The sequence below is a fragment of the Coniophora puteana genome (genome assembly GCF_000271625.1).
Source record: "Coniophora puteana RWD-64-598 SS2 unplaced genomic scaffold CONPUscaffold_1, whole genome shotgun sequence".
NCBI classification, from domain to species: Eukaryota; Fungi; Basidiomycota; class Agaricomycetes; order Boletales; family Coniophoraceae; genus Coniophora; species Coniophora puteana.
In genome coordinates this window covers 2,335,235-2,361,575 of record NW_006913053.1, presented here as the reverse complement: position 1 = coordinate 2,361,575, position 26,341 = coordinate 2,335,235, and the positions used below count along the sequence as shown (strand labels likewise).

At 50.8% G+C, this 26,341-nt stretch overlaps 11 protein-coding genes across 11 annotated transcripts; 4 read left to right on the top strand and 7 right to left on the bottom strand.

The window, feature by feature from the left end:
• The first annotated feature begins 477 nt into the window (after positions 1–477).
• On the top strand, positions 478–1,299 carry CONPUDRAFT_78969 (uncharacterized protein). The gene is made up of 3 exons (XM_007764597.1): positions 478–691; positions 743–1,015; positions 1,064–1,299. Exons 1-3 carry the CDS (start codon positions 637–639, stop codon positions 1,231–1,233), a joined length of 498 nt encoding a protein of 165 aa, XP_007762787.1. The 5' UTR covers positions 478–636; the 3' UTR covers positions 1,234–1,299.
• A 63-nt stretch (positions 1,300–1,362) lies between these two features.
• CONPUDRAFT_95480 (uncharacterized protein) lies at positions 1,363–2,336 on the bottom strand. The gene is made up of 5 exons (XM_007765239.1): positions 2,233–2,336; positions 1,920–2,184; positions 1,817–1,867; positions 1,624–1,750; positions 1,363–1,576 (listed from the first exon to the last, which is right to left on the bottom strand). The coding sequence occupies exons 1-5, from the start codon at positions 2,266–2,268 to the stop codon at positions 1,480–1,482; spliced, it is 576 nt and encodes a 191-aa protein (XP_007763429.1). The 5' UTR covers positions 2,269–2,336; the 3' UTR covers positions 1,363–1,479.
• A 138-nt stretch (positions 2,337–2,474) lies between these two features.
• On the bottom strand, positions 2,475–5,097 carry CONPUDRAFT_115313 (actin-related protein). The gene is made up of 12 exons (XM_007765238.1): positions 4,936–5,097; positions 4,819–4,883; positions 4,569–4,767; positions 4,396–4,520; positions 4,223–4,345; positions 3,980–4,169; positions 3,755–3,929; positions 3,568–3,707; positions 3,120–3,517; positions 2,999–3,070; positions 2,657–2,941; positions 2,475–2,518 (listed from the first exon to the last, which is right to left on the bottom strand). Exons 1-9 carry the CDS (start codon positions 4,987–4,989, stop codon positions 3,452–3,454), a joined length of 1,137 nt encoding a protein of 378 aa, XP_007763428.1. The 5' UTR covers positions 4,990–5,097; the 3' UTR covers positions 2,475–2,518; positions 2,657–2,941; positions 2,999–3,070; positions 3,120–3,451.
• Positions 5,098–5,309: 212 nt separating this feature from the next.
• Positions 5,310–5,836, top strand: CONPUDRAFT_44921 (uncharacterized protein; the record flags this gene model as incomplete). Its single annotated transcript, XM_007764289.1, has 3 exons — positions 5,310–5,343; positions 5,390–5,581; positions 5,634–5,836. Coding segments are annotated over 3 exons (429 nt in total), but the record flags the coding sequence as incomplete, so codon positions are not given.
• Positions 5,837–7,130: 1,294 nt separating this feature from the next.
• On the bottom strand, positions 7,131–8,896 carry CONPUDRAFT_141135 (uncharacterized protein; the record flags this gene model as incomplete). Its single annotated transcript, XM_007765236.1, has 8 exons — positions 7,131–7,373; positions 7,422–7,576; positions 7,636–7,764; positions 7,814–7,942; positions 7,995–8,075; positions 8,124–8,306; positions 8,353–8,499; positions 8,549–8,896. The coding sequence occupies 8 exons, from the start codon at positions 8,894–8,896 to the stop codon at positions 7,172–7,174; spliced, it is 1,374 nt and encodes a 457-aa protein (XP_007763426.1). The 3' UTR covers positions 7,131–7,171.
• Positions 8,897–9,191: 295 nt separating this feature from the next.
• Positions 9,192–13,619, bottom strand: CONPUDRAFT_69138 (uncharacterized protein; the record flags this gene model as incomplete). Its single annotated transcript, XM_007764506.1, has 13 exons — positions 9,192–9,578; positions 9,633–9,713; positions 9,756–9,991; positions 10,043–10,511; positions 10,565–10,929; positions 10,970–11,213; positions 11,271–11,664; positions 11,720–12,014; positions 12,083–12,500; positions 12,564–12,797; positions 12,847–12,944; positions 12,995–13,525; positions 13,577–13,619. 13 exons carry the CDS (start codon positions 13,617–13,619, stop codon positions 9,192–9,194), a joined length of 3,795 nt encoding a protein of 1,264 aa, XP_007762696.1.
• Positions 13,620–14,043: 424 nt separating this feature from the next.
• Positions 14,044–15,250, top strand: CONPUDRAFT_115305 (GPI2-domain-containing protein; the record flags this gene model as incomplete). The annotated part of the gene is made up of 5 exons (XM_007765235.1): positions 14,044–14,146; positions 14,199–14,426; positions 14,478–14,661; positions 14,715–15,083; positions 15,136–15,250. 5 exons carry the CDS (start codon positions 14,044–14,046, stop codon positions 15,179–15,181), a joined length of 930 nt encoding a protein of 309 aa, XP_007763425.1. The 3' UTR covers positions 15,182–15,250.
• Positions 15,251–15,273: 23 nt separating this feature from the next.
• Positions 15,274–16,994, bottom strand: CONPUDRAFT_141133 (uncharacterized protein). The gene is made up of 4 exons (XM_007765234.1): positions 16,797–16,994; positions 16,707–16,741; positions 16,143–16,649; positions 15,274–16,054 (listed from the first exon to the last, which is right to left on the bottom strand). Exons 1-4 carry the CDS (start codon positions 16,937–16,939, stop codon positions 15,393–15,395), a joined length of 1,347 nt encoding a protein of 448 aa, XP_007763424.1. The 5' UTR covers positions 16,940–16,994; the 3' UTR covers positions 15,274–15,392.
• Positions 16,995–17,559: 565 nt separating this feature from the next.
• On the bottom strand, positions 17,560–20,914 carry CONPUDRAFT_134079 (uncharacterized protein). The gene is made up of 13 exons (XM_007765233.1): positions 20,662–20,914; positions 20,389–20,591; positions 20,265–20,338; positions 19,625–20,217; positions 19,460–19,566; positions 19,282–19,412; positions 19,082–19,233; positions 18,793–19,034; positions 18,503–18,745; positions 18,392–18,449; positions 18,151–18,336; positions 17,970–18,100; positions 17,560–17,911 (listed from the first exon to the last, which is right to left on the bottom strand). Exons 1-13 carry the CDS (start codon positions 20,885–20,887, stop codon positions 17,735–17,737), a joined length of 2,523 nt encoding a protein of 840 aa, XP_007763423.1. The 5' UTR covers positions 20,888–20,914; the 3' UTR covers positions 17,560–17,734.
• Positions 20,915–21,513: 599 nt separating this feature from the next.
• CONPUDRAFT_95463 (DEAD-domain-containing protein) lies at positions 21,514–24,227 on the bottom strand. Its single transcript, XM_007765232.1, has 8 exons — positions 23,977–24,227; positions 23,266–23,926; positions 22,681–23,210; positions 22,450–22,631; positions 22,210–22,396; positions 22,031–22,151; positions 21,915–21,976; positions 21,514–21,862 (listed from the first exon to the last, which is right to left on the bottom strand). The coding sequence occupies exons 1-8, from the start codon at positions 24,172–24,174 to the stop codon at positions 21,551–21,553; spliced, it is 2,253 nt and encodes a 750-aa protein (XP_007763422.1). The 5' UTR covers positions 24,175–24,227; the 3' UTR covers positions 21,514–21,550.
• Positions 24,228–25,303: 1,076 nt separating this feature from the next.
• Positions 25,304–26,161, top strand: CONPUDRAFT_148759 (uncharacterized protein; the record flags this gene model as incomplete). Its single annotated transcript, XM_007765231.1, has 3 exons — positions 25,304–25,633; positions 25,695–26,082; positions 26,136–26,161. The coding sequence occupies 3 exons, from the start codon at positions 25,304–25,306 to the stop codon at positions 26,159–26,161; spliced, it is 744 nt and encodes a 247-aa protein (XP_007763421.1).
• Between the last annotated feature and the right edge of the window lie 180 nt (positions 26,162–26,341).

The following is a 26,341-nucleotide window of genomic DNA, read 5'->3' as shown; positions in this document are numbered from 1 at the left end:
AAGGAAGTTCCCGACGTGGCAAAGTCCGAGAATGCCTTCAGATAAAACGGGAGATTTACATACCAGCTTTCGGAGTCACCTGTAGGTTGATTTTCATCACATGACGAGCGCGTGGGGCCAATCCGATTCTGAGGAGATAAGGTTTGTCTTGTATAGAAAGCCGCTATTTAAGTCTGCTTGTTGGAATCGAATGGCTCTTGCCTCTCTTCAGCTTTCCTCTCATTCCCTTTCCTCTTCCTCGACCCAGCATCTATCTCGTTCCGATCGCGCTAGTCGTGTCGCACATTACTCAGCCCCCCACTCGTTTGCCTTACTCTTTGCCGCCTTGGAATGCCTTCTGTTTCACGGATCCTCTTCGCGCTCGCTCCTGTGGCTGCGATAGCCCCCATCCTCACTCTGTCTCTGTCCGTGCAGCCGGCACTGGGTTCTCCGATTCAAGACATCACTGGTCTTAGCCACACGCTCAGCCCCCTTCCCCGAGAATACGTCGGGGACCCCCCGCGTACGTTGGTGCGACACGCTCACTCATCTCAGAACGTTACAAGGTCCACACATCCTCGGTCTACACAATCGAAGACCGACATTCGAAAAACTGACCCACGACAGCCACAAGCTCACAGCACATCATCCTCCAATATGGCCCTTATGCAGCAGTACTATGGTCAAGCGGCTGCACACGCTACGCAGTATGGTACGCTCTTCACCAGTTTGGTCGTCTCATTTTTGGTCATGTCCTGTGTAGGGCAGCTGGCCGCTCAGTCAACGTCCGTTCAACCTGGCGACCAAACTTTCCAACAACAAGCATCAACGCAGTTGACTGGCTTTCATGAGAACCTGTTAGGCTTACAAGGCTTACTGGATCAACTGGGCGCCGATAGAGGACTTGCGAACGAGGATCCTGCAAACGACGTAGAGACTCTCCTCAAGAACGTGGTCAACTTGAACAAAGACGTTCTTTCGTCCACACAAACCTTGGTGTCCAATCTACCAATACTTGGACCTATCCTGGGGCCGAGTAAGTCGACGTTTATTCCTCATAGAGGTAGTGGCTCATTCTGTTTAGTTGTTTACGACGTCAAGTGTGTCCTTGAGAAGGTTCTTGACGGTGTTGAGAACCTAAGCGACAGCGTGATCAATGCCATCCAGCCTCTGCTTAAAGGATTGCTTGATGGTGTCTTAGGAACATCCCCTACTTGTCAATCAGGGCTCAATCTCTTGGGCCTCTGCATTTAATCTTCTGACGCTTTGTTCACTACTTATCAAGGCCACTGTGTCTGTCCTGGTGCTGGCGCCAACATGTCCCGTAGATACATAATAGTGTTTGCCATTTCGTTACATTCCTCAGTGCAAGAAGTCTGATTCAAATAGCTGTGTAAGCTAAGACAACTGAAGTCATCAGAAACAAGTGAATTCTGGGCTATTATCGAATGATGCGGTATACAAATAGGTAAAAGGCACAGCCCAGGCTCACAATGCGAATTATTCTTCGGAGACCCATTGTTCTGCCAAGGGGCCAATCGTAGGTACATGATATCGGGAGAGTCCGTCAGCACCACCGTTAACGAAGGCCTGAAACCTAATGACGGAATTTAGACAAGTCAAACAGAAGAGTGACCCACTTACGCCATAAATAACCCTGCACAGAGTACCAGCAGTGTGAGCATGGTGCAGAGCCATGCCCAAAAACCGAGCAGGGACGCTAATATTCGGATAGAAACAAGTGGTGTCATCAGCAAAGCTGATTGATAAGCTATGTACACGTTATAGAGTTGAGCGATGAGATGTGTTAAGCTATGTGTGAGAGCCAAGAGCGCACCATGAAAGCGGACATAGTCGTTATGCGTCTCAAGAATAAGCACGGCCAAAGCTTCATGTGATATCGTAAGCAATGCCTTTACCCAGCAGAACTTCGCTCTTACCAGATATTGGCCCAAGGATGTACGAAAATGCAGCAAGTATGTCAACGCGAAAGCCAAGCCGTGTTTGCCACTGGTTACGCTGATCTTCAACAGGGTCTTGGGCAGCTTCAGGTGCTGTAACATTGTTAAATGTGGGTATTCCTCCGGACTGATACGAAGACTCTGGGCCCAATGATGATCCATGGGATGGGAACCAGGGGCGTGATTTGGACTTCACGGTGGATCCGCTGGGGTTTGTGAGGCGAGAGTCATCAGGAGGGGGCGTCTGTGGAATTGTGAATCTGTACCAATGAAACGAGCAATAACGACATACGTATGGAGCGAATGAGGAAGCAAAGCTTGAAGACATGAAGTGTAACTGGGCTAGCGCTGTGGCAGCCTTACTAGCGCTAGTGAGCGCAGTTCAGTCACGTTGAGATTAATTGCTTAGGCCAAGTACTTGTGTCACCGATCACTAGTAAAGGACCCCTCAATGCAATAGATACCGAGATCGGTCATTGCCGAACGGACTTTCATCCTCACAACCTCCAATTCCTCTGTGTACACCCCCGCAAGATTCAGGGCAGCGTAGTAGGGACAAAACATCGCCTGGAACAATGGTGAGTCTATCATTCGTGTTGCGACCCCACCAACAGCCTCGGACCCGTATTCAAAGGCGGAATTTTGCTGTTGAGAGGCTGGATGGACACCTGGGCTGTTCGGATGTAGCGTGATCTCTAATCTCCCGACTCTTCCAGGCCGACAACTCAGCACCCGTAACACTGCGCACTCGCAAATTCATTACCAACCGCCTGCTTGCACGTCGCCAGTTTGTTCTCGATGTCCTCCATCCTTCCCGCCCAAATGTCTCAAAAGCCGAGCTTGCTGAGAAGCTCGCCACCATGTACAAAGCCGACAAAGACCGCGTAGTCACCTTCGGTTTCCGGACCCACTTTGGTGGTGGACGGAGCACTGGTTTCGCTCTGATCTATGATGACGAGGCTTCCCAACGGAAGTTCGAACCCAAATACCGGTTGGTCCGGGTGAGCTCCAGGATAATCTCATGCCGCTCTGCGTTTGTTGACTGAAATCGCATGCAGTCCGGCCTTGAGACCAAGATCGAAAAGGCTTCCCGCAAACTTCGGAAGGAGAGAAAGAACCGTTCAAAGAAGGTATATACCTTCACTTGATGCGCTGGGGCTTGTGCTGACGAAGGCTTAGTTCCGTGGGACGAAGAAGTCCAAGGCCGCTGAGCCACCAAAGAAGGGCAAGTAATGGCTGGCTTCAGCGTATACTACTACCATCGATGCATGTTTTTGCTCGAAGCGTCCTCTGGAGCTTCACTCGTGGTCATATGTCACTTTCCGTGTTTTTAAGAATGCTATGCATATGCCCTTCGACAAAGTGCATGATTATTCCGGTCTATATGTATTACAGGGCGCTGAAGTATGTCGGGTATCATCGCAATGTGAGGCTAATGTCTGCTTTGGAAAGTGAAATACAGTGTCTATGACACTCGAGTAGACAAAAAAAGGGATGGAGTCAACACAACTCTAAAAACCTAGTTTCTTGTGGATAATATCAGGGTCTTCTTGATACTCTTCAGCAGATACCCACATCTAACAACCAATTGTCAAGGCTATGAAATTAGACCAGAGAGGTGACCCACCTTCTTGAATGTACCTAAACCGGCCAGAATGGAACCACCGATCCATGTCGAATATTTACGTTCTGGGGGCGCATAAATCTTGATCTTGACATCTTTCAGGGCTAACTTCTTGATTTCGTTGAGGAGCCGATCACCAAAGCCTGAAATCACTTCAGTGAGAATGTCTTCGCTGCAAAGCTGTGCTTGCCTTTGCACAAGGTGCTGCCTCCGCTGAGAACGATGTTCGAGAACAGGCTTTTTCGCAAGTCCAAGTCTACCCGGTTAATGGAGTCAACCACCACCTGGTGAACACCAGCATATTCTTGCCCTATGAGTTCCGGGTTGAATAAGATTTCCGGCGCTCGGAACCGTTCAGGCCCTAACTGGAAGAATGTTAACAAGGAAAAGGTATGAGTTCTACCAGTCAACTTACTTGTATGATATTGCCATCAGGCAAGCGGAACTCTTCAACTCTTCCCAAGGAGTCCTTCTCTTCCTTTGCTGGATTGAGAGCGATGTAACATGTTTTCTCCTTGATGAACCGGACGACTTCCCTCTCGGCAGTTGTATGCAAATGATGTCCGGACTTCCGTAGGAGCAGTTGAAGATAATCCGTGACATCCCTGAGTATCCTCTTTGGTTGGATCGACTTGAACAATGTATACAGAAGGCTTACCTGCCAGCGACGTCTATCCGCCGGATGGCGTGAGGCATAGAGAAACCCTCGAAAACCGGTACGGCATGTGTCACGCCGTCGCCTGAATCCAGTACGATACCGGTCGTACGACCAGAGGAATATCTACACTAGAGTGGTGAGCCTGTCGAAGTCGATGGATGGTATGAACTGACAATGATAACACAGCTTGCACTGAAAGGAAGAGAGCCGGGACGTTGAAAGTGTCAAAGAATATTTGCGCTGCTATGTCGCGATTGCTGCGTGGATTCAGCGGTGCTTCAGTGAGTAGCACAGGGTGCTGAGTGAAGTCCGTCAGAGAACAGAAAGAGACAGAAGTTCAACCCACCTCCTCACTTAATGTACCTAATTCCTCTGCATAAATCCAACTCCATATTCGTTCCATATCATCCCAGTCGGTCACAATTCCATGCTCCATTGGATACTTTATCTTGAGGAGTCCTCGGTACTCTTGTGCGCGGCGACCTATGAACACATCTCCCTCGAGGGCGCCAGCCATTACGCGCACGTGCTTTGGTCGGCCAACGCTTTCAAGAGTATTGACATCAATCTTGAGACCGACAAACAAACATCCTCACTATGATGGAAAGAAGCACTTCGGATGGTCCTGGCCTGCGAAGCCTGCCTTGATTGCTCCTGAGCCCTATGTGAGGTTAAGTAACACAGATTCGGTTACAGAAATGACAAAGCCGTACATTGTCGATAACGACTGGTTGATTGGTGAGGACGTCCTCAAATTCAGCGGACATATTGGTCGGATGTTAATGACAAGGCCCTGCGAGCCGTCGTTTGCGTAATGCAGAGCCGGAGGAGAAGAGACCTGACGAGACCCGACGGACAAGGATTTGACACTGGACAGGGAGCAAGAGGACAAGACTTCGTTTCGCGATCACTTGGTGGGAAGGACGCGTCTCGCTTCACAGCCACATGGCACTCTCATCTTGCCGTCTGTGTTCACGGTTGACCACTGTTCTTGTTCTTTTGTTTTGCGTCGTACGTCCAGCTTCGATACTTCAGATGCATTGGACCTCACAGATTGGTTTTGTTTCAGAACTACACATTTGCAATCTTACACAAATGGGAGGCAGCGAGCTTTTGTAAATGTAGGCACATCATACCCCTTTGCTGCTGCTTTCTCATGTTTGGTAGGTGTATGCTTTGAAACAAACTACACGATCCTGCCCATACAAAGTCCCGACGACCCTTCGAAACCTTGCCTCTCGTGTAGTAAACAATGGTGTTTGAATCAGAATCTGGCCATATGTGCTGGCGCGTCCCTCGGGGACACGGATCCCGACACGGCGACTGGGATGGAAGGAGATGTCGAGGCTCGATGCTTCCGTGCGTTTCCTCGCTTTACATTCAGCACCGCGAAGCTCATTATCAACATAAGAGAGGGACTCCCCACGAGATCAGCTTGTTGTAATCATGTTTCTCTTGACAGTGTTTGGCCTCCTGCTTGGGATTAGCATCAGGAATCGTATGGCCAAAGCTGGGCTGGAAGCTCGCCTACCCTGGCATGTCAATCTGAACCCTAGGTGGTGGGAGGTGGGCCTACATGTCCTGTGCGCAGTCTATGTAACTAACCGGTCTTAGGTGTGGATCCCTAACAGGCACTCGGCAGACTTTCAACTTCGAGAACGTAGGGGCAGTAGCGATAATCGTGGGGAGTACAGGGAGGTTCCCGACTCGTTACCCAGCTAGAATTACATATTCTGAGATTTGCGGGCCTTATGCAGCATTGCATATATATATCATTCTTGCACTGGTATCATGGTGTACTAGTAGTACCGGCGCTGTACATAGTGTCGTGTGACTGTCATCAGCCATATTCTGCATCAACTATCGCTCTTTCTGAATTTGGACCGCGAGTCATGGGCTCTCTTTGCTCGAAGGCGAGCGCACATGAAGGCTCGCACCAGGTTTTAGGAGGAAGCAATGTCAGACAAGACTTAAGGAGACAGCCCGAGGGAATCAATGCTGGCCCTGTCGACCCTCGTAAGGCGGCAGCGGAGGCAGCGGAGAGGAGAGTGAAAGACGTGAGGCTCTTCGTTTCTGGCGCCTCTGTTCCTCCTCACCCTGTTGTAGGCGAAATCCAGGGGAACCCATGCCTCAAATCCAAAGCGTGGACATCTCACCGCACAGTTGGAGGCAGCCAAGACCGCAAAACCCGCACCTCCCCAAAGACAGGAACAGCAGCTAGTGGTGAGTAGACATTCGCGCTGCACTTGTTGGGTCTCACTGAATTATGACTTTTTGTTTGAAGTGGGATTGAAAGTACGCTGGGATACGCTGAGCGGCATAATATGTTGGCAACGCACGCGTAGACCATGCATAGTGTCCACATGGCATGTCATACCTGGTGTTCAATCGATGACAAGCACTTAGCTCCGCTTACTGCAGTCGCAGTGAGTCGCATAGCGCTCATACTACGCATATATATATACGTTTATAATTATATATATTGCACTTTACCTTACTTGCTGATCAGATATATGCATGTACAAGTATCAAATTGATCAATACCGTACGCGTGTGCTAACCAATATTAATCGTGTCAGCTGTACACAATGCGGTTGTGGTTGTAGCTTGCAATGGTATGTACACGGCCGGCCCTTGGGCCCAATATTTCTTAGGTTCGGAAAAACTACATGTCAGGCCAACTATAGATTGGGTTTGATTTCACAAGGGCGAACTCAACACAGGCTCCACAGGCCCAAGGTTTGAGTATATCGGAGTTCAGCTTGAGTATTTCCAATGACACGTCAGATAGTATCCCCGTTAAGATATGTCGAACCTTATTGCTTGATTCTCCGTCAGATCAAATCGCACCGCCAGAAACTGCATAAAAACATATATTGGTACGCGATAGTTGTAATAACATGCTATGATACCCTTCTATCCATCAGCCAGGCAACGAAGAGCCTGATTTTAGCCATCCAACAGGCTACGAACAGCCTGAACAGGCTGGGGGGCTGCCGAGTTGATGAATCCAGATGGCGCGGACAAAACATCGCGAGGAGCACGCACAGGTGCAGGGGACAAGTAAGTCACCGGGATTGCGGGGAGATGAGTGTTACCCCTGTTGCGACCGTAGAGCTGCTGGTCCTCAGCGATGACAGTGCGATAGAATCTGAACCAACATTAGACACGGCAAATAGTACGGGAGGGGTCTACTCACACTTTCCAGCGGTTGTCTTTGATATCGTCTCCATACGCGTTCTTGTTCTCGCCGAGCCCGTGGTCCATGGTGGTCCAGAAGTCAGCTCCCCTTTTGACACGGCCAGGGGGCGCAACACCACCCGCCGTCTCGCGGCGGCGCTTGGCATGATAACGCTGCATTGGCCAATAAGCCACCGTGTACCAAAGCACAGCAAAAAGACGAAATCACGTACCAAGACTGCAAAGTGGAGGAGGTGCTCGACCCGGACATTGGCGGCACCTCCTTTCTTGAGCTTCTTCGTGATCAGAAACGTCAGGTCCTCGAGGGAGAGCTTCTTGTTGCTCTCCATTGAGTCGACTATCTGGAAGACTGTAAGTCAATAAGAAACCGCGGGAAAAAGGGACCCTTACCATCGCGCGCAGGCGGTTTCTCGCAGCCGACGCTGCAACAGCAGCCTCTGCAACCATGGCAGAGTCCCCAGCCGACGTGTTGATAACGCCTGTGAAACCGTATGCGTTCGCGTCAGTCCTCACGCGGCTCTAAGGGGAAAATCAGCAAGAAACCAGGAGAGCAAACATGATAGCCACGCACCACAACTGCCGCTGCCAGGTCCATGTATTCCATGCGACCTGGAGACGTAATGAGATCTTGGGCGAGCTTTCTCAGAGCTCGCTGCTTGATGTTAGAGGGTCCATCTTGCGTTGCCAATAATGAACTCACCTTTTGGTCCTTCGAGAGCTGATAAGCCGAGTCCATGCGTTCGTTTAGATGCAACAAGGTGGCGTGGAGAGATTCGAAGTCGACGGTCCGAGTGACATTATTGACGTTGTTCAGGACTTGGTAAACGAGTGTTATCAGCCAGATATAGAGACGCAGGCCCTCGTATCCAAGATCCTTGCCAATCTACTCAAAGTTAGTTAAATAAGCTGCTAAAATCGTGAACCCTCACCCTTAGAATTGATGTCACATCAGCGACTTGGTCAGGTGTGAGCTGACGTGTCTGGGCAACCGACTGCGCCCACACATTGATGTCTGACTCCTGGGTCTCCACACGGCTTCCCGGATGGTTCCGATTATCCATGAACGTCGCCGGAACCTCTGCAAAAACATGATCAGCACGATCATAGCACAACCCAGCCACTAACACACTTGCCTTCAAGGTCAGGCAGAGACGACACAGACATGTGTGATGCCGTGGAGGGCATACGCCTCAAAGGCGGGCCCTCAGGAATGTCGATAGGCGACCCAAGTGTAGCTGCACCACCAGCATCTCCAGCAAACGGATCCTGGAAGGAACCGATGGCCGGGGCACCAGGGAGCTCCCAATCGGAGTCACGATTGATCCCTCCAGCATGCATGTATGGCTCTGGGACCGTAAAAGGGGTCGGAGGGCGAGGAGCCGGCAGCGGCACGTCCTGAACAGTGCGAATGGGAGGGAGGGTGAACCCGGAATGCCCGGTGGGATGAGTGAGGTTGGAGAAATGGTTCTGCATGAGAGAAAGCGGCTATGAGACGGACGACTCGAGTGAGCTGAGGGAAAAGGACATACCTGCTGGCCTTTTATCCTCCTTGACGCCATGGCCTGAAGACCAAAAAATGCGGTCAAATGATGGGAAAACCCCAGATAAGATTTATTGCACAATGCGGGCATTATGTCAGTGTCAAAATCCAATAACCGAAATTTGAATATCCCGTACCGATGTTCCGACCAGCCTGCCAGTATGCGACCTGGGCAAACATCAGCTGCAGCGCTTGAAGGAAGGAAAGTGGCACAAGTCCCGTACCGTTTCAACCACCCAATGGTAGCTGAGGCAAGGAGTGCACCAAGGTCGAGATACGCAGGTTTGGTGCTCGAGATACATCCTTGCGCACTTGCGGGGGCTGGGCCCTGGTCTGAGCCTTGTTCTTCACCCGCTGGCTTGCAATCTCAGCTTCAGCACCCGTCTTGATGGCATGTTCACGATCTATGGGCTCCGGCGATAATCGGTACCTCTGCACATGAATCGCATCTCGCATTTGGGCGGTGTTGAGGACAAGAGCATCAGGGACACGGTGAACGATCACCCGACGAGTGCGATCTGACACCTCTCGCTCCTCTCGCACATGCTCCACACCCGAATCTGAGCACGACTGAGCTGCGCAGTTGTGTTGAACGTTCACCGAGCACACGACATCCTGAAGCGATGTCAGTATGAAAGATGAGGGCAAACTATACTGCCAAAGACTTACCTCGGCCGAGATTACCAGCCAGCCTTGCCGAGCGAGCGATGGCAAATGGTAAGGAAGAGCCACCCCCGAAACCACAAAGACCTCGAGCAAGACAAAGTCAGCGCAGCAGTTTTGCGCACTCACAGAACCAGTCACTTGCAGGATTTCAGAAAGTCGGCCGATAATTGTACGCCCAGGTGCATTGGCCTTAGCCGCAAGAACAAAGTCCGAGAGACGGCAGACATCTCCATTTTGCGAGATGACCTGCTTGCAAGTCTTGACTGAACGCGACGCCAGCTCAGACAGCGCATGTGGAGCTCGGGCCCAAGCGCATGTCTGCTGCAGAGCATGTGGTTGAGCGCCGTCCGAGATTGCGGTGCCTGCACGAAAAAGATGAACATGAGACCTGACCATGAAACAAGCGAGCCTACCGGGTGGCGGCTGTTCATCAATGGCACCAAGGTGAAACGCGATGGCAGCGGCATTTCTGGATGCCTCAATGGTGACAAGTGGGCCGACGGAAGAGCCAGCACAAAGCCAGTCACGCGCCGTGGTACTAAACGGGTGCTGACATGGAGCCGATTCCTCAGCGTTGTCAGAATCCGGTGCATGGCGAGGCAGGAAAAAGCCCCCCGAGATGATGTGACGGATGAGGTTGATGGACGCAAAGGACCGGGCAATATCGCGTGACGGAGCCAGGTGATTGGAGTGCACGCTGGCCTCGCGGATGAGTGCGTTGAAGGACTCAAAGCCTTCAGTTGCGAAGAGGATGGCTGGGCCAAAGCGCCGGACATGCTCGGCAAGGTGGAGCAGGATGTGGAACTTCGGTTTGTTGAACCAGCGCGGTGTCCATCGGGCCGTGCACAGCAGAAAGTGGTCGACAGCCCCCTTGAGACGGTCCTGCATGAAATACTGTGTCAGCATGTCCAACAGGAGAAGAGGAATGGACATACCAAATAAACGTCGATGTCCTCAATTTGAGGCTGCCAAACGAGAGGTACCAGCGCCGACAGCGCAACAAAAGTGTCATAGCATTGAGGAGGGACAAGACCCTGAAGAACGAAAGGTGCTACCTGCGAGATCGCACGAAAATCACGGCCGGTGAGGGAGCCAGCGAACTGCACCAGTGTTTGACCTGCAAGTCGAGGTATACCAAGCCCGCTCACGTTTGTGGAGTTGAGACGGACGATGAGCAGCTGCTTTTGCTCACTGTTCATCCGGGTAGTTGCATCGCGCCATAGATACTTTACAAATCCGAGCAGGATGACGTGCAGGATCTCCACAGGAGTGTCCTGATGCGGGTCGAGGCCTGTGCCGACTATTAGCGGTGCATAAAGTGAAGGTGTACCAAGACTTACCACGAATGCGCCATATGGGACTCATGTACGTCTCCACTGGCATCGTATTGTCTACAGCGTCGGAGGTGGTGCGTGACGTGGGGCGGGCGAAAAGGTGATTAACGAAGTGCTCCATAAAGGTGTCCTTGAGTCCTGTCGCTGTCTTGCGGTTCCGGTAGTTTGTTTTATGGCTGGTGCTGACAACGTCAGAGAACATCGAGCGCAGTGCTCGGATGCTCTCATCTCGATGGCGAGGAGTGCTAGACTAATTATTCCCATACAAAATCAGCAAGATACGCGTTTGAAACATAGAGACACGTACACCAATGAAGCGACGAGTGCGCGTGATGAGCTGTGCCAGGGTTTCCATTGCACGTTTCTTCCGCTTAGGGTTTCTGGTGCGGGCATTTGAGGCGGTCGAGTGCTCGGAGGCGGACGTGTCGGACGCTGAGTGGATGGAGGCACCGTCAGATTCGGTGTCGGCATGTGGTTGCAGTGACGAGGATCCCGCGGATGTCGATGGCTCGGGGTTGTCTTGAGCATCATGGCCTTTGACCCAGCAGTTGCGGCAGAAGAATTTGCCCTTCATGCCGACGTGACAGGCTAGCTCGCTCTGCATAGGATTGTCTCCCAGCACAGCGAGCACAACAGGGATCAGGAGGACCATCTCCTGGTCCTCACAGTCCCATGCCCATATGCCCGTTGCTTGTGCTTGCCTGTGTCGTTGTTAGATGGGTGATAGACCGGGTGCATAAGTTGTGATGAACTCACTCAAGCTGGTCTGCAATCCCGTCGAGCATCTCCAAGGGAGGTGCTAAGTTTGACGTCGTCAGAAAATGGATGTTGGACTCTTGGTGCACCATGGTGCGAGGGAGGCCGGCGGCAGTGAAAAGGAAGGAATTGTGCTTGTTCCATTTCTTCGACACGTTCCCGGAGGTGTCATCGCAGTATAGCCACATCATGAAGGACTTAACACGATGGCCTTTTGCTCGTTCTCGCCAGGGATTGCCGCAAGAGGGGTCAGTGAGAACCCATGGGGAAACGTGGCCATCGGCATCATGAATACCTGCGAATGTTGAGGCGAGTGCATGTCAGCATCAGGTAAGAGGTAGCAGAAACATAAGCAACACGTACCAAATAGATTACGAGGGTCAGGAAGACCGTCGCTGTCGAACGTACGTAGAAGGGTGGGGAAGGGAAGGAGCAGAGAGCGTGCGTCAATTTCGAAGGCGTGGCTTTTATAAACCACATAGCCCGTGGCACCACGCTGATCGGTCACACGGGCTGTGGGCCAGACACAGGCAAAGAAGCGCTGCGTGCCGTCAGGCCCACGCCTGGTGAACCAGCGTTCAGGAACAACCACCCGGCCATCCGAGAGCTTGGCAGGCTCAAGGATATAGAAGTCTTGCCCTCGCTGACGTATCATGGGAGTGGCGAGGGTCGGATCGAGCTCCCTGCGCCATCGCGAGGCCTGCCAAGCCTGCTCAAGACGTTTACCCGCGTCTTCGGGGTAGAAGTGGAGGTGAGGGCGAATACGAGGGTTAGCCATTTCCTAATAGATTTGTGATATGTGTGAGCGTGTGACAAGTAAGCATATGAAACACCTAGAACACACCTGAGCGATGATGGAGCCGAGGTCATTGAGGTAATAGATATGGCCGAGACGCCCTTGCTGCCGAATAGAAGGCACACCAAATCGAGATTTGATGCTATCGTGTGCGGATTTGAGGACCTTGACAGACGGGAGGTCGTCAACACCAAAGGAACGAGCCATCCACAGGATCGACTCCATCTGGGAGTCAGAAAACTTGGATCGCGGGAGGCGTCGCATGATGTCTAGCAGGCATGTCTATAAAATGTGAGCAACACGGAGAGCGCTCGAGGGAGGGACACATTACCTCCTTGTCGGGCCATGGGAACCAGCGGGGATCCGAGTCGTCTTCAGCTTGATTTCGGACGGGGCGAATGGAACCGTATTGAATCCCTGTATTGGGTGCTAAGAATAGGGTTAGCAGGGCATCAAATCGTAAAAGAGAACGTGCGTACCATCGGGGTCGTCAGGCATAACAAGCCCAATGCCTTCATCAAGCTCGGCTGGTTCTTCATCTGAGGATATGGATACGCCGTCCATGAAGGCGGCCAGGTTGGCCGCTATGGCATCAGCCCGCAGACGGTCGTCAGGAGCGCGCATGAGGAGATCATAGTCGACCTGATCCCAGTCCAGGTCGAGCTCCATGGCTGAGTGGTTGTCCTCGAAGTCGGCTGTGGCGAGTTGTAGCGGAGAGACAGGGGGAGCTGGAGAGTCGGCCCGGGTAATAAAAGAGGCAATGGCCTCCTTGAGGGGGCCGAGAAGGCCATGGTATCCGGGAGGGGGAGTGGGCGCCAGCAGACCAGGAGCAGGTAGAGAGGGGGAGAGGGGACGGGGAGCCGCTTGCAAAGCAGACGACACGGCAACGCGGCGTGCGTGCTTGTATGTCTTCTCGTGCCGGCAGGCGTGGGTCAAGTCCACCCATTCGCTGCCCGTGCAGCACTTGCACTTGAAGCGGTAGGCATGCACGCCCATACCAGCTTCAAAGTCTATTAAATAGATGTAAATGCGAGCTATATAGAATAGTCGAGGCCTCTTACTCTCCGGGTTTTGGAGGACCTGTGCAGAGCGGGAGGGTGCCATGGCTGGGCTTGAGGAGACTTGGTGCTTTTGCGGCGGTTAAGGTGGTGGTGGTGGAAGGGAAGGGAAGGGGGGGACTTTTCGATCTCAGACTTCACTCAACTGATTCAACAGAGCGATGGTTGGGCATACGCAAGTCTTATGTTTGTGTAAAGGCCAACGACGACGCGTGGTTGGCGTATGTGCAAGTACGCGACTTGGAACTGACGCGACTGTCTCACGGTTAGGTTCTACCTAATCGATTACCATATATATCCTACTCCGACTGAGCCAAGCTATTTGTGTACGTGAGGTTAGGATTTCGCAATACGAGGGCTGGCCGTGTAGTACTGTGGTGTAACGGAAGCTACCGGTGGTCCCATTTACATAGTCGTAGTCCTCGAACTCGGCGCGACTCGCCTTGCAGCGCAAGGGTACGAGTCTCTCCATGACACACCGATCTGAATGGCAGAAGGCCCTATGGTTCGAACAAGACTACCCAGATAATTACATTCCACCTAAAACGTTCCTATCGTCTCTCAGAAGAAATCGTGCGTCAATTTCGCATTCTTCGGGTCCATCCCCGTTCACGACCTACTTCAGCCAATTTTAAGCCATACGAATATTGGCCACTCGTCTTCTTGACGTCGTCCATCACACAGCATATGTGTTCAGTGGCTCTGTTTCTCACAGTATTTGTCAGGCTCAAAGAACAGACTTTGGATGCGAGGACTTTGCTATGGGCAACCATATGCGGCTCCGCCTTCACCCATGTGTTTTTTCAGTTGCTGAGCCGCGCTCATACATCTTGTCGCAATCCATACCCAGATAGTAGGTGCCCTCAAACCGTTAAAGGGAAAAGACATGAACTGAATACAGCAGAGGCCAAGCTGTTTACTTCGTCGTTCCGTGTCTTTCTTGTTCTGCTAAGCTTGACCCCAGTACTCCGGGGTCTGGCTGCCGCTGCCTCGTCCGACTCTGCACGGATATTAGCTGTGCTTCTCTTTGCCTTAAACACACTCCTCGCTGACTACACCACATTCAACCCAAGCGAGACTAGTGACGGGTAATCTATTCCAAAATTGCCCAACTCCAGCGCCAAACTTGACTTCTTCGCAGACTGGCCTCGTTACTTTCCCTAAATGCAGCTATTGGATCATCTACTCTACTGGCATCACGCTTACGTGATGATCTCGCCGTATTCTCGCTTGTTTTCTTTTCTGTCCAACTGTTTAGTCTCTTTCCGAGGCTTCGACGTCAGCTGCAGGCATGTTTCATTATCAGCTTGACTATCATCGATTTTCTACTAAACTTTCAACAGGTACTCTCCAATACCATCCGTCTATCATTAACAGCAGCCTTGGCGATCTCATCAATTGCTTCCATGGTGTCCCTTTCAATGAAGGCGGCGTGTGTATACGCTATGATTTTGTTCGCAGTCACCTTCTTATCTCCGGGCTTATTGGTCTGGGCGCAGAAGTACAAGAAGTAGGCCCTTGACTATCTTTAGCCCTTGACGTCATTTTTAACGACTTCTCAGCGAAATCAGAGGGCCTTGGGATGTAGCGATCCCAAAAATTAATTAGCGAATGGATACTTCTTCGAGTACAGTTATATGTATGAAGTCTATATTAAGATGATTGTACCATAAACATGCCATGACTATAACATACAATTTCCGGTGGTAACAAGTGTACAAGAAGGTAAACATGACATGACTGGCAATATTATGTGACATAGTTTGATTAACGTATGAATGCGATTAAGATAAGAATGTAACAGCAGAGTTTTTACCTTTTAGGCCAGGTCGTCGCCAAACAATCGAGGGCGCTTAGAGCTTGTGGGGACCCCCATTCCAATGCCTTTGGCCGCTAGAAGGTCGAGAGCAGTCTTCGCTCCGCCATCGGCTGATTTTTTTGTCTTTGATCGTGTTCTACGCAGAGCACCAAAAGCCTGCGCCTTAATGACGGCAAGAGTCCCAGATATGGGAGGTTCAGCGGGGGAAGGAGAACGTGATTCACCTATGTCCTGTTGATACTGCGTACGAGAGGAAGATGGTTCGCCTTCATTACTTGCAAGTTCTAGGGGCGAATCGCGATCACTATGAGAGGAGCGGTGGCTGTATGAGATATCTGGTTTGGCATCAGCGCCAGAAGTAGGGCCGGCGATCCCCATCCGATAGCGGAGAGTGCTGTTCCCCATCTCGTTCATGGGCAAGTCGACAGCGCCGCGAAGTGTTAGGTCCGCGGGATGTCCGCCATGTTGCCGAACCAGATCGTCCGGCGCATAGGCAAAGTGCAGCGGAGAAGTTAGAGATGCGCTAGACGAGGATGGTGGGGTAGAGTTTGGTGATAGAGAACGATTCGCTTGAATGATATGTGGAATCGCTTCCGAGGGCAACTTCTGTTCTGAGAAGTTGTACTGGCCATACGCATCAGACGATGTTATGACCGGGGAGCCTGCGATGATATTAGTTATGTGAATGATGCAAATGTGCAAGCGATGATGGAACAGATCGACCAGAAGAAAGTTGGGCGCATTGCTCACCGTTCGCGGAGACTGTGGACATATTCTGGTGCCAAACAGCATCTCTTCCTGCGTTTTGGATAGGACAGGCGTATTGTCCAGAGGTACCGGTCAAGTTACCATTCATCATCGCGTGGTGGTTATCCACGCTCCCGCTGTATGAGGCAGAAGATGAGTGGCTGGTGAAAGATTGTGCATGACCAGTGGCTGATCCAAAGGGAATAACGACGCTTGCTGCGTCATCTTCTATCTCATAGTGAGGACGTTTAATTCCAAGCAGCTGGTTTGGCTGCACAGAAGAGACGTGGTCGCCAAGGCCATTAGATCGGATGCCAGACAAAGATGGCTGCGAGGACAGTTCGTCAAGAGAGGCAAGTTTCCTCTCCTGCCAAAGTTTCTTCAACAGAGCGTCTCGATCCTGATTTGATTGTCTGAGGAGGGAGTTTTCCTGACGGAGCTTAACCACCTCGGCGCGAGCATCACGATAGGATTCCTGAATTTGTAAGACAACTTTCTCAAGGCCGGTCACTTAGTGTGCGGAACCAGGAGTCAACAAAAAGCTATATGCTACAAACTCGATCTTACCTGTTTCCTCGAGTGAATTGATATAATTCTGCCGCCTTGGTTTAACAACGTCAGGATCATGCAAGCCAGGGATCAAGAAATGAAGCTTGCCTTTGACGGAAAGCAGCTTGCGCACTAGCGTTTTTCTTCTTGCGAACCTCGGCGTCGGACATACGAGCAGAAGGGTTATGGCTGATAGTCTGCTCTGATTTGACACTAGAAGACACCCAATTGGTATCTGAGATAGTTGGCATGGAGCGGGGTACGGAGGCGCGAGTCAAGCTACAGAGAGGGAGCAAGAAGGGACGTGATTTATATCATAGTAGGTGGGGACAAATGAAGGACAGAGCGGCGGTTCTTTGCCAATAGGAAATGGGCAGGGCATGGAAAAAAGAATTCCGCGTTACAGGGCACGAGGAGAGGGCCGCGGTAGCAAACCGACTTAGCCGAGGGAATTGTCAATTTGAGCTCGGCGTGGCCTCCACTACGTAGCTGGAGTTCTGAAGGATGGCTGCAACGCGGAGGGATCTTCAAACCTTGGACATGAATAGCTGCCAGGTGATCACAGTCTCATCCGCTACCACTCCAATCGCAAGATCAACACCGTAGCGCCGGACTTCGCCTCCGCCACGCTCATGCTCATCTTCATTCCCGAGAACGAGAGGTCATTTGAGGGCCATCGCATTCATAACTCCATCCCTATCTCCGCGCACGTCTGACAACTCAGCGCTCAGCGTTCAGCCACCGTGTAATGGTCTTCGACATCGATGCTTCCCTCGCCCTTTATGAACGCATGCCTTACACAATGTGTCGCCTCTAGCCCAAGGCGGAGTTGTTGGTTCTCAGGGTCTCCCCAAATCGGCCATCAGATATTCGCTTCGTCCACTTATTTCGGCCCTCGTTGCCAAACACGCCCCTAGGTTTCTATTCAGGTTGGCACACAACCAGGATGCTATGCAGATTACGGGCCGTGTTCCTCGCTTCTTTATCCGTTCACCTTCTGCCCAGCTTTGGCTTTACCGCTCCCCTGCGCCACTTCATCGGCCTCATCATTCATCCTCACCTGACGCCTCCATGTCCAATACCTCCAGCGTCATGCCACTCTCGTCGAGTACGCAAACTGTTCGCCGTCCTTCTCGTCCGTTGACCGCAAGCGAAACATTACTGCTTTTGTGATAGGCAGCGAGTTTCCGACACCGGGAAATCGGAACCGGCCTCGTTGGGATCTGATTGGCGTACGTTAGCGATACTCTGAAAGAAGCATAACGAGGCACGGTAGCGGACATGCGCTTCATTGATTTCTTGCAGGATAGCCTTGATCATGTCTTCTCGAGTACGCGTGCTTGTAGACCCTTCGTTTTGAAGATCTTGATAAGACAGATTCCCGTACTCCAGCAAGGCGATGATCAGGTTTTCTGGTAGGCTATGAGCAACTGAAAGCATTTCAGATGATGTAGGGGCACACCGGTCGAGGCCGAGTTTCTGTAAATGATGACAAGATTTGTGTCATCAAAAAACTCAGCGCCAATTATCTCCAGGCGGGAGATGCCGTCTTCGCCTTCTTCGTCCGCACAACACTCCAAGACGGCCACTTGAGAATGCTCCACAGCTTCACCCGCCGGTTTTCGGTACGGGGTCTTCATGAATATCACTGATGGGTGTGTTCATTTCACATTATGAGACCGTGATTTCCGAAAACAACTTACGGAAGGACCGAGGTTCCGAAGCTACATGAGTGGCAAGATACTGAAGGAATTCGCCATGCTGTAAGGCGTGAGTTCAAAGGCACAGGTATCAATGGCGAACAAGGGACCCACAGCTTCATTGGAAACCCCGTTTTCTGCAACATGATGCCGTGTAAATGATCGATTGGACCAATTTGTGTCTGAGCTCGTCGGCAAACCCTGACTCGGCAAGATACTGCATGCAGGTCCGACGTTTGCAGAACGCGCACTCGCCCAGCACGCATGTTCAAAAATGCTTTGCGATCGATCCATGAGATTTGCTAGCAGTGCCGAAAGGTTTCTGTCTAATAGTAGGCGATTGCCCGGAGATTCGTTCTAGGAAAGTCAATCATTAGCCATCGTAGACCGCTGAGGTGACATACTTTATTCCTTATAGCGAACTTTGAAGGGGTGTGTAATGCCAACTCAGTCTGTGACAGGATGCCAGCCAGTTCGGTTGCTTCGCCATGCCGTTGTAATTCCTCAGGTCGAAATTGAGGGGGTGACCCTAAGAACCATCGGTCGACTTGGCAGTCCGTGAGGCCGGACTTAAGGTAGCTGTTGACCTCTACGTGGTCGAACTCTGGGAGGAGTCGTTCTGTAGGATTATTGAGGGCGGCAGTTTCTGTCCCAACGGTAAGTAGAAAATCGCCAAGAAAAACGCGAGCAAACCAAATCGTAGCCAGCCCATGAAATTCTTGAAATGAGACAACTCTGTCCTTGCGGTATCGGCCAGCCAAGAGGCAACGAAAATGCCCGTTTGGATCATGTCTAAACATTCTTTGACATTTTCTGGCGCAAGTTCAAAGAGAGAGAAATGCGGCCTGCTCAAGTATCAGATGTTATATGATGAACCGTTGTCTCGTCCTCACAGGTTCGACCACCCATGGAGTTCGTCAAAAACAACGTATAGCCGTTGCAATGCCGGCACAATCCTTCGGCTCGTTGTATCGCGTATTTTCAGCAGCGCGTCTGAGACCGTGTTATCCCATTTTTGCAGAGCCTATGGGAGAGTAAATAACACGACAAAGGAGCTGTTTGACAACATACTCTGTCGCTCATATGCTCGCTGCTGCCAAAGTAATCTCTGAATCCTTCGCTTTTATACCCCGTAAGGAGCGCACAAATCATATCCAGCATTGCATTGGGTTGTTCGGCTGTCACGAAACATTGAAGGTCACCAAACCGTCAAAGGGATGACACCCAGGGTATTACCGTCGAAGTCAGCTAACTTGCGCTGGAATGCTTGAAGCCATATCTGCCCTAATTCTCGTGCCCCTGTGAACGTACTTGAGCCGAGCCAAGTCTCCTGAATGTCTCTAGTAGCCACTGCAGCATATTCAAGTAGGTCATGGGAGATTGATGATAGCATGGCGCAATCGCGAGCGTGACGTGTGTCAAGTAAAGGAATTGCCATCGGCAAGGGCTGCAAGGTCGCAGAGAAGGAGTCTTTGCGAGTATCGCCGTGAGGATAGTAGAAAAAGAGTGCCCGCTTCGAAAATTTCCATATTGTCTCGCTGGTGACATTAAGGCCCACAGAGCCCAGATAGTATGTACCATCAAGAAAGGAATAGACGCGGCCAGCATCATCCGCTATGACAAGGAGACTATTCTCGTCGTCAGCATATTTGACTTGCCGTAGTAGCGAATCCGGTCCATCCATATTGTCCTCGGCGCCGGATGCAGAGCTAATGGAGACGGTCTCCGGTTTTAGCGCAAGCGTGTTCCACCTCAACAGCACTTCGGGCAACGAAGATTTTGTGGGTACCCTTGTTTGAGAGCCTTGAAATGCAAAGATGTTCGTCGCGCTACAAAGGTCGCATCAGACTCTTGAACACACCTTTTGAAGACTTACGTTAGCTTCTGCTCGTCTTCGAAAGGAGGATTCAGCAGGGGGAGAGACTTCAAGATGGAGAGCGCTGATCCTGTCTTGACCAATACATGAGGCTAGGTTTCCTACCACAGCTGATAGGACTGACAATAATGTTCTTTCTCTTGAATATATCAGGAATCGTGCCTTCCAGAGATTCCTTATTGCCCGGAAACCACCAGATACCACTCAGTCGAGAAGGCTTGCAATTAGTGGCCTCAAACGGCGATTTGAGCGTGCAGCGCAGCTGTCCGTTCTGAGACGAGTATAGACTCAAGCGGGGCGGATGATAGGCAACTGCAATTGTTTGGCCTGCAAAACCCCCAGGACAAAGCTACATCCATAAGCCGTTCTACAAGCGGGTGCATGATGTGAGACTAACCACTGCTGCTCCATGCAATACCAACGATATCTTCATTCAAGTTATCATCATCGCCAAGGTCCACTTCCCACTTTTTAGAACCTTGCATCTTCCACAAGCTCATCCGGTCACGTCCACCCAATCTAGAGAACAGAACAAGTAGATCCTTGTCTGGACAACATGCTGAGGCGAGGAGACGACATGGCAAGGGAAGACGTATCAACGCAATTTGATCAAAATCATTCATGTTGCGTGAGCGCTTTGAGCACTAGCCCTGGTACGGCGAAGAAAGAGACCCCGCGCGTTCAGATCGACGCGTATGACAATTAGCACGTGAGTCCTAAACCGTGACATCAAGAACGACTGTCTTCTGATATAGGGTCTGCCTAGGGGAGACTAAAACCGTGACGTACTAGTAGCTCTTCAAGCTTCAACTCTTAGTACTTCACCGTGATGGTTTAACACATTGTTGTGTGTAAGCTCAAGCGCTCAAGCTTCAAGTCTGACGTACGATCCATAGTGTTGCCGCATTTGGCGAACTGACTGGAACCAAGCCAATGAAACTTGTACTTACACTTATTATCAGTCCAGATAACACACCTCGGCGCTGTGTAGAGGCTAACAACCGCGAAGATTAACACTCGGTTGGTCGTGTTTGTGGCAAGAAAGGGTATTTCAAGGAGCCGGTTTGAGCTGATTTCTCGAACCGCGGTAACACTAACGATCCAAGAGCATTTTTGAGTACCATATATAGCAGGGGGCTGGCGAACTTAGACCCCCAAAAATCGCTCCCAGATGACCACTTATTGACGAAAAGGAGGAAAGCAACGACAACGACAACTACAACTGTAATTACGACGTTGTCGTAGGAGTGGAACATTGTAATGTGCGTGATTATGATCGCCCCTCTTCAACCCCTTCTTTTGCCCGGACGCCCAATTTTGTCACCTTTCTTCGCCCTTATGCCTTCGTGTTGACCCCTTTGCCCCAAATCTCGATCAAATCCTGTTTTGGCGCCCGCACTCTTTGAGCGTGACCCTGCGGTTTTACGGGGCTTTGAGTTTTGTTCTGGGAGACCAATTTTGCGTGGCCGCGCATTCTTCTTTGCGGATCGTATAGCAGCGCCGACAGCACCGGTATCGCCAATTGCCTGATCAGCTTCGGCTGCCAATTTCCGTCGCTTGGCCCGCCTTGAAAGTCCAGCAAACTTCCCTCGTTTCGGCTGCAACCAATCCTCAGTGAAAACAGCAATGTCAAAATTTCTTCGCGCTTACGGCAGCCGCGTCAACCCCGCTGTCTGTTTTATTAGCATTCTCGTGTTCCTGTTTACTCGAGGCTGCAATGCTCGGTTAGATGGGACCCGTGTAGATGGTGTAGAACGGTAGCTTACCAGCCGCCTTGTTTTTTTCTTTCTCGCTTTGAAACCATGTACGTGCAGGTCGAGAAAAGATCTCCTTTTCATGATCGATCATGTTTTTCCCTTTTTTGAGCTCCATTTCCGCTTGTCTAATCTGGCCAACCACAGATTGAGTCAAATAAAAGTGAACACCGCCAGTGGTAAACCCATACCTGCTTTTCCTCTTTCTCCTCTTGTAAAACCATGGATATCTCGTCTTTCAAGTCCGCAATTCTCTTTGACCATTTTGCAACCGATTCCGCGGGAACGACACGGTGGCGAATGTTTTCTCCACTAGCACTATGCTTGATGACAGACTTAAGCATCTTCCTGTCGGCTTCTCCTACGAGTGTCAATGACCTAGATAGAAATCTCGTTAAAAGAGATAATAAGGGTATTGAAGTTTGACATACCGCCCAGTTTTACCGGCCCGGGCTGTTCTACCAACGCGATGGAGATACTGAGCCGCTTGGTTAGGCATATCATAGTTAATAACCGTTTCGATGCCTTTGATATCGAGACCACGAGAGGCTAAATCAGTTGCCATGAGAAAGTTGACCTGCCCGTCCCGAAAGAGTTGGAGGGCTTGCAGGCGCTTGAAATCCATGGTCAGAGTAGATTTTCCTCATAGAATACGCACGTACCTGCTCTTGTGTGAGGTCACCGTGTAGCTCTTCGCATTTCATATCAAGCATACGAAAGATGATTCGCATTTGGTGAGCGAGTTTTTTACTTCTAAAGAACACGATGACACCTGATGTGAATGTCCTTTGGCACAATGCAACAAGTAACGATGACCGTTCTGTCTCTTTCTCAGCACGTACACGTACAAATTCTTGTACCAATCCGCGAGCGGTTGTACGTCTGGGATCAACAAAGAGCCGGACGGGCTTGTTTAATGACATCTTGACCAGTTCATCCACGGAGTCCGTCATTGTAGCCGAGAAGAGCATAGTCTGGCGAGATTTCGGGCAAGCTTTGATAATTTCGGATAGTTCGTCAGCAAACCCCTCGGAAAGCATACGGTCGGCTTCATCAAGAACCAAGATATCGAGAGCGTCAAGATTAAACGACGGGGAGTTATGAATATGATCTACGAGACGACCTGGTGTCGCAATGACCACATCCGGACGAGTGCGTAGGGCAGCCTCTTGGCTTTTGAGAGAGAGACCACCTGAATGCTGAGGTGTTCAAGAAATGACGATTAAAGCGATGAAGATGACACACACCAACAACCAGAGCTATCCTTGCGTCTGTATAAGCAGCTAGCTTTTGAGCAACCTCGTAACACTGCACGCCCAGCTCCCGAGTAGGAACGAGAATAAGACAACGCGTAGCTGCAGCACTTTTCCCCTTTTCCCGGTAGAGGAGGCGCTCAAGCATAGGAATAACGAAGGCAGCAGTTTTTCCAGAGCCGGTAACAGCATTACCTACAATGTCCTTGCCTATGAGTGCGACAGGGATAGCAGCAACCTGAATTGGCGTCGGCTTGTTGAATCCAAGTGTTGTGAGAGCCTTTTGGAGTGGTCTTGACAGATTCATTGTAAGGAACGAAGCGTGTGCTGGTGTAGTAGTGTCCGAATCTTCAAAGAAGGCACGCTTGCGGTCCTTCTCGGCCTGCGTTTCGAGGTCGGACACCTCATCAGATTGCCCCTCGTCGTCCTCATCCGAAGAAGCGGAGCCAAAGTCCTCACTCCGTTCACCACTGGAGTCGCCCTCTTCATCTCCGCTCGCTTCTATATCTTCGTCGTCCTCGTCACTTGACGACTGAGACCAGCCGCTTTCCTCACTATCGCTCTGTGCGAGGCCGCTTTCTGTACCTCGTTTTCGTTTCGTTGCAGCGGTTTGCCGTTTTCTTCTCTCTATGATTTGGTCGACGGAGACCGCCCCCTGAACCCGGTTAAGGAATGATGGTCCGTAAGTGTAAGTAGACTGCTCACTGGTTTTGTAGAGGTCTTGTCAGAAACGTTGTAGATCTCGTCCAAGGCAGAATCTGCAAGCTGAACGTCGGAGAGGCCGAAAACAAATTCAGGATTAAGATGAGGGTCGTCCTGATCCATTGCCTGCGTTTTGGCAGGTTTATGTTGGACGGTAGAACCTTCATCATCATCAGAGTCAATAGTCAAGATGTAGTCCATGACGAATAGAGAAAAGCGAGCGGCTAGCTGGGAGCAAAAATACTAAGAATATGGGTGACCGAGGGCAGTGACAGGTTTGTAATGTCGATCAAATATACTAGTTACTGTGATTCACCGTCAGAATAGACAGACTTTTGTGCAACGCGTGTGGAATACTTTTCCTTCGCCCAACTTGCTTAAATTTAGGTTTGAGATATCCTTGGTATGCGATCTACCTTACAAAAAATCGCTGAGTGAAGAAAGCATAGGGTGCATGTGCAATGCACGAATCAGTATTTTAGGCCGAATACCGTCAGAATAGACAGTCCGCGCGGGTGGTGATTATCCATATTAGGCAGGCCGTCCACCATAGCCGGTCTCAAAAAGGAAAGTCAGGGCGTTATCACTGAGCCGAAATCGCCGTTACAGCGGCTATAAGATTATGGCAAGGCTCGAGAGGACACTCTGTCATCGTTCCGACATATTGAGAGTTGTCGCCTTTTGCAGCGTCCAAAATTGCTTCAACGAAGGGTAAAGATGTCATTACAACATACAATAGCTCTATCATCCACACTGTGTTGCATGTTCACAGCTGGTTATCTGCCGAAGCTAAGAAATTTTTTACAACACCCTGTCTTTCATGCTTTGAGGCTTGCAGCTTCACATCCAGACATTCCCTCGCCAATCGCATGTTCAGGCATAAATTACAGCATATTCTCGTAATTACCATGAATTTAGTTCGAATGATTTGCCAAGGAAACGGGCACAAAAGCGAGTTGTCTATTCTGACGGTGGTGTCTACTCTGACGGTGAATCACAGTACACCATACCACCGGACTTTCGAATTATATATCAGCTGTTGATAGGTGAAGCGCGTTTACAGGCGGATTTATAGTCACTAGCAGCGTACGGCTCCACGTAGACACTTACATAATACACCTAGCAGCGCACAAGCGTGTAGACACTTACATAATCCATGCCGATATACGTTCACTAGCGCAGTCGCGCCGTGTGCACTTGTCCCGCTTTGTTCGGATCTGGTCAGAGCCCCTGTCTGTTTCCCGAGGGCGTACAAGTCGACCTCGCAAGCTACCCTACACTCCACGACCGTCAAGCATAGGCGATACTCAACGCTGTACTCACTGAAGCTATGCCCCGTGCGCCTGTGGCTGCGTCCCGACTATGCTCGTGTCGTTCGCATGGATGCGGGAGACATTCCTCGGGATCAAAGCCACAACAGCCTAGGACATTCCGTCGACACCGAGAAGCTGACGAGCTCCTCTACGCCAAGGAAGGAGCTCGTCTAACAGCGGCTGAGGCCACAAATGAACATGTCCCGCACGTGGACGGAAGTGAACACGGGGATACATTCGACGCGGACGACTACGCATATGACAACGGATTTGAGGCGCATGACGAGGGCTTTTCGGATGAGTTTCAGGATGACCACGCCAAGGAAGACGGGGGTGAACCTTTGCAGGTGCGTAACGCGGTTATTAAGCCACCATGAAATGAGACTTATCTTATGAAATGACGAGTAGCATCGAGGTTATGAGCAAAACCTTCTCTTCGGCGACAATCATAATCCCACCCTTGACGAAGATGACGATACACCTCCCAGCGATGACGAGTTCTTTACACGACTCGTGCGTGCTCGTACGCCTCCAGCTAGCCCTGAGGGCTCCGAAGACGAAGACGAAGAAGCAGCACAACCTGAAGAGAACCAAGAGAATGAGGCACACGACCCTGCCCAGGACAAACTCGACAACACGTTCAAAATAACCCTAGACGAACTCTACGATTTTTCTGACGTGCAAGATGTCCTTCAGCCCTACAACCACGATGAACTCCCACAGGCTTTTGACGATCATCCCGCCATTCGGAACGCGTACATCCGTGCATTTGTCCTAGTCGTCTGCGAAGGCATATGTCATTCAGCGGCTCAGATGATGCTAGAAGGAACTCAAAACCTACTCACACAGGTCGCATTACAACACCCCGAAGATGAGTACCCTGGTCTGGACAGGTTTGCTTGCACGTTTCCCACTGTGTTGAAGCGGCTTGGTTTATCCACAGATAGGTTTGTAATCTATCTGTGCATCTGTGATGTCTGCTGGGCTGTCCACCACCCCTCACAGCTATCCGACCTCGAGACCCCCGCTTGCACGGTCGAAGATTGCCCAGGCAC

What these genes read in the sequence shown, in the direction of transcription:
- CONPUDRAFT_78969 (XM_007764597.1), top strand. Translation starts at nt 637, where the DNA reads ATGGCCCTTATGCAGCAGTACTATGGTCAAGCGGCTGCACACGCTACG. An exon ending in TGCACACGCTACGCAGTATG is followed by an intron (nt 692 to 742) that starts GTACGCTCTTCA and finishes TGTCCTGTGTAG; the next exon opens with GGCAGCTGGCCGCTCAGTCA. An exon ending in TGGACCTATCCTGGGGCCGA is followed by an intron (nt 1,016 to 1,063) that starts GTAAGTCGACGT and finishes CATTCTGTTTAG; the next exon opens with TTGTTTACGACGTCAAGTGT.
- CONPUDRAFT_95480 (XM_007765239.1), bottom strand. Translation starts at nt 2,268, where the DNA reads ATGTCTTCAAGCTTTGCTTCCTCATTCGCTCCATAC. An exon ending in CATCCTTGGGCCAATATCTG is followed by an intron (nt 1,868 to 1,919) that starts GTAAGAGCGAAG and finishes TATCACATGAAG; the next exon opens with CTTTGGCCGTGCTTATTCTT. An exon ending in TGTGCAGGGTTATTTATGGC is followed by an intron (nt 1,577 to 1,623) that starts GTAAGTGGGTCA and finishes TTCCGTCATTAG; the next exon opens with GTTTCAGGCCTTCGTTAACG.
- CONPUDRAFT_115313 (XM_007765238.1), bottom strand. Translation starts at nt 4,989, where the DNA reads ATGTCCGCTGAATTTGAGGACGTCCTCACCAATCAACCAGTCGTTATC. An exon ending in TAGGTACATTAAGTGAGGAG is followed by an intron (nt 4,521 to 4,568) that starts GTGGGTTGAACT and finishes GACTTCACTCAG; the next exon opens with CACCCTGTGCTACTCACTGA. An exon ending in AGGCAGCACCTTGTGCAAAG is followed by an intron (nt 3,708 to 3,754) that starts GCAAGCACAGCT and finishes AAGTGATTTCAG; the next exon opens with GCTTTGGTGATCGGCTCCTC.
- CONPUDRAFT_141133 (XM_007765234.1), bottom strand. Translation starts at nt 16,939, where the DNA reads ATGCCAACTATCTCAGATACCAATTGGGTGTCTTCTAGTGTCAAATCA. An exon ending in CAAGCTGCTTTCCGTCAAAG is followed by an intron (nt 16,742 to 16,796) that starts GCAAGCTTCATT and finishes TGTTAAACCAAG; the next exon opens with GCGGCAGAATTATATCAATT. An exon ending in GTCCACAGTCTCCGCGAACG is followed by an intron (nt 16,055 to 16,142) that starts GTGAGCAATGCG and finishes ATATCATCGCAG; the next exon opens with GCTCCCCGGTCATAACATCG.
- CONPUDRAFT_134079 (XM_007765233.1), bottom strand. Translation starts at nt 20,887, where the DNA reads ATGAATGATTTTGATCAAATTGCGTTGATACGTCTTCCCTTGCCATGT. An exon ending in TATTGCATGGAGCAGCAGTG is followed by an intron (nt 20,592 to 20,661) that starts GTTAGTCTCACA and finishes GGGGTTTTGCAG; the next exon opens with GCCAAACAATTGCAGTTGCC. An exon ending in GAAGACGAGCAGAAGCTAAC is followed by an intron (nt 20,218 to 20,264) that starts GTAAGTCTTCAA and finishes CGACCTTTGTAG; the next exon opens with CGCGACGAACATCTTTGCAT.
- CONPUDRAFT_95463 (XM_007765232.1), bottom strand. Translation starts at nt 24,174, where the DNA reads ATGGACTACATCTTGACTATTGACTCTGATGATGATGAAGGTTCTACC. An exon ending in AAGGATAGCTCTGGTTGTTG is followed by an intron (nt 23,211 to 23,265) that starts GTGTGTGTCATC and finishes CTCAGCATTCAG; the next exon opens with GTGGTCTCTCTCTCAAAAGC. An exon ending in AGGAGAAAGAGGAAAAGCAG is followed by an intron (nt 22,152 to 22,209) that starts GTATGGGTTTAC and finishes GTGGTTGGCCAG; the next exon opens with ATTAGACAAGCGGAAATGGA.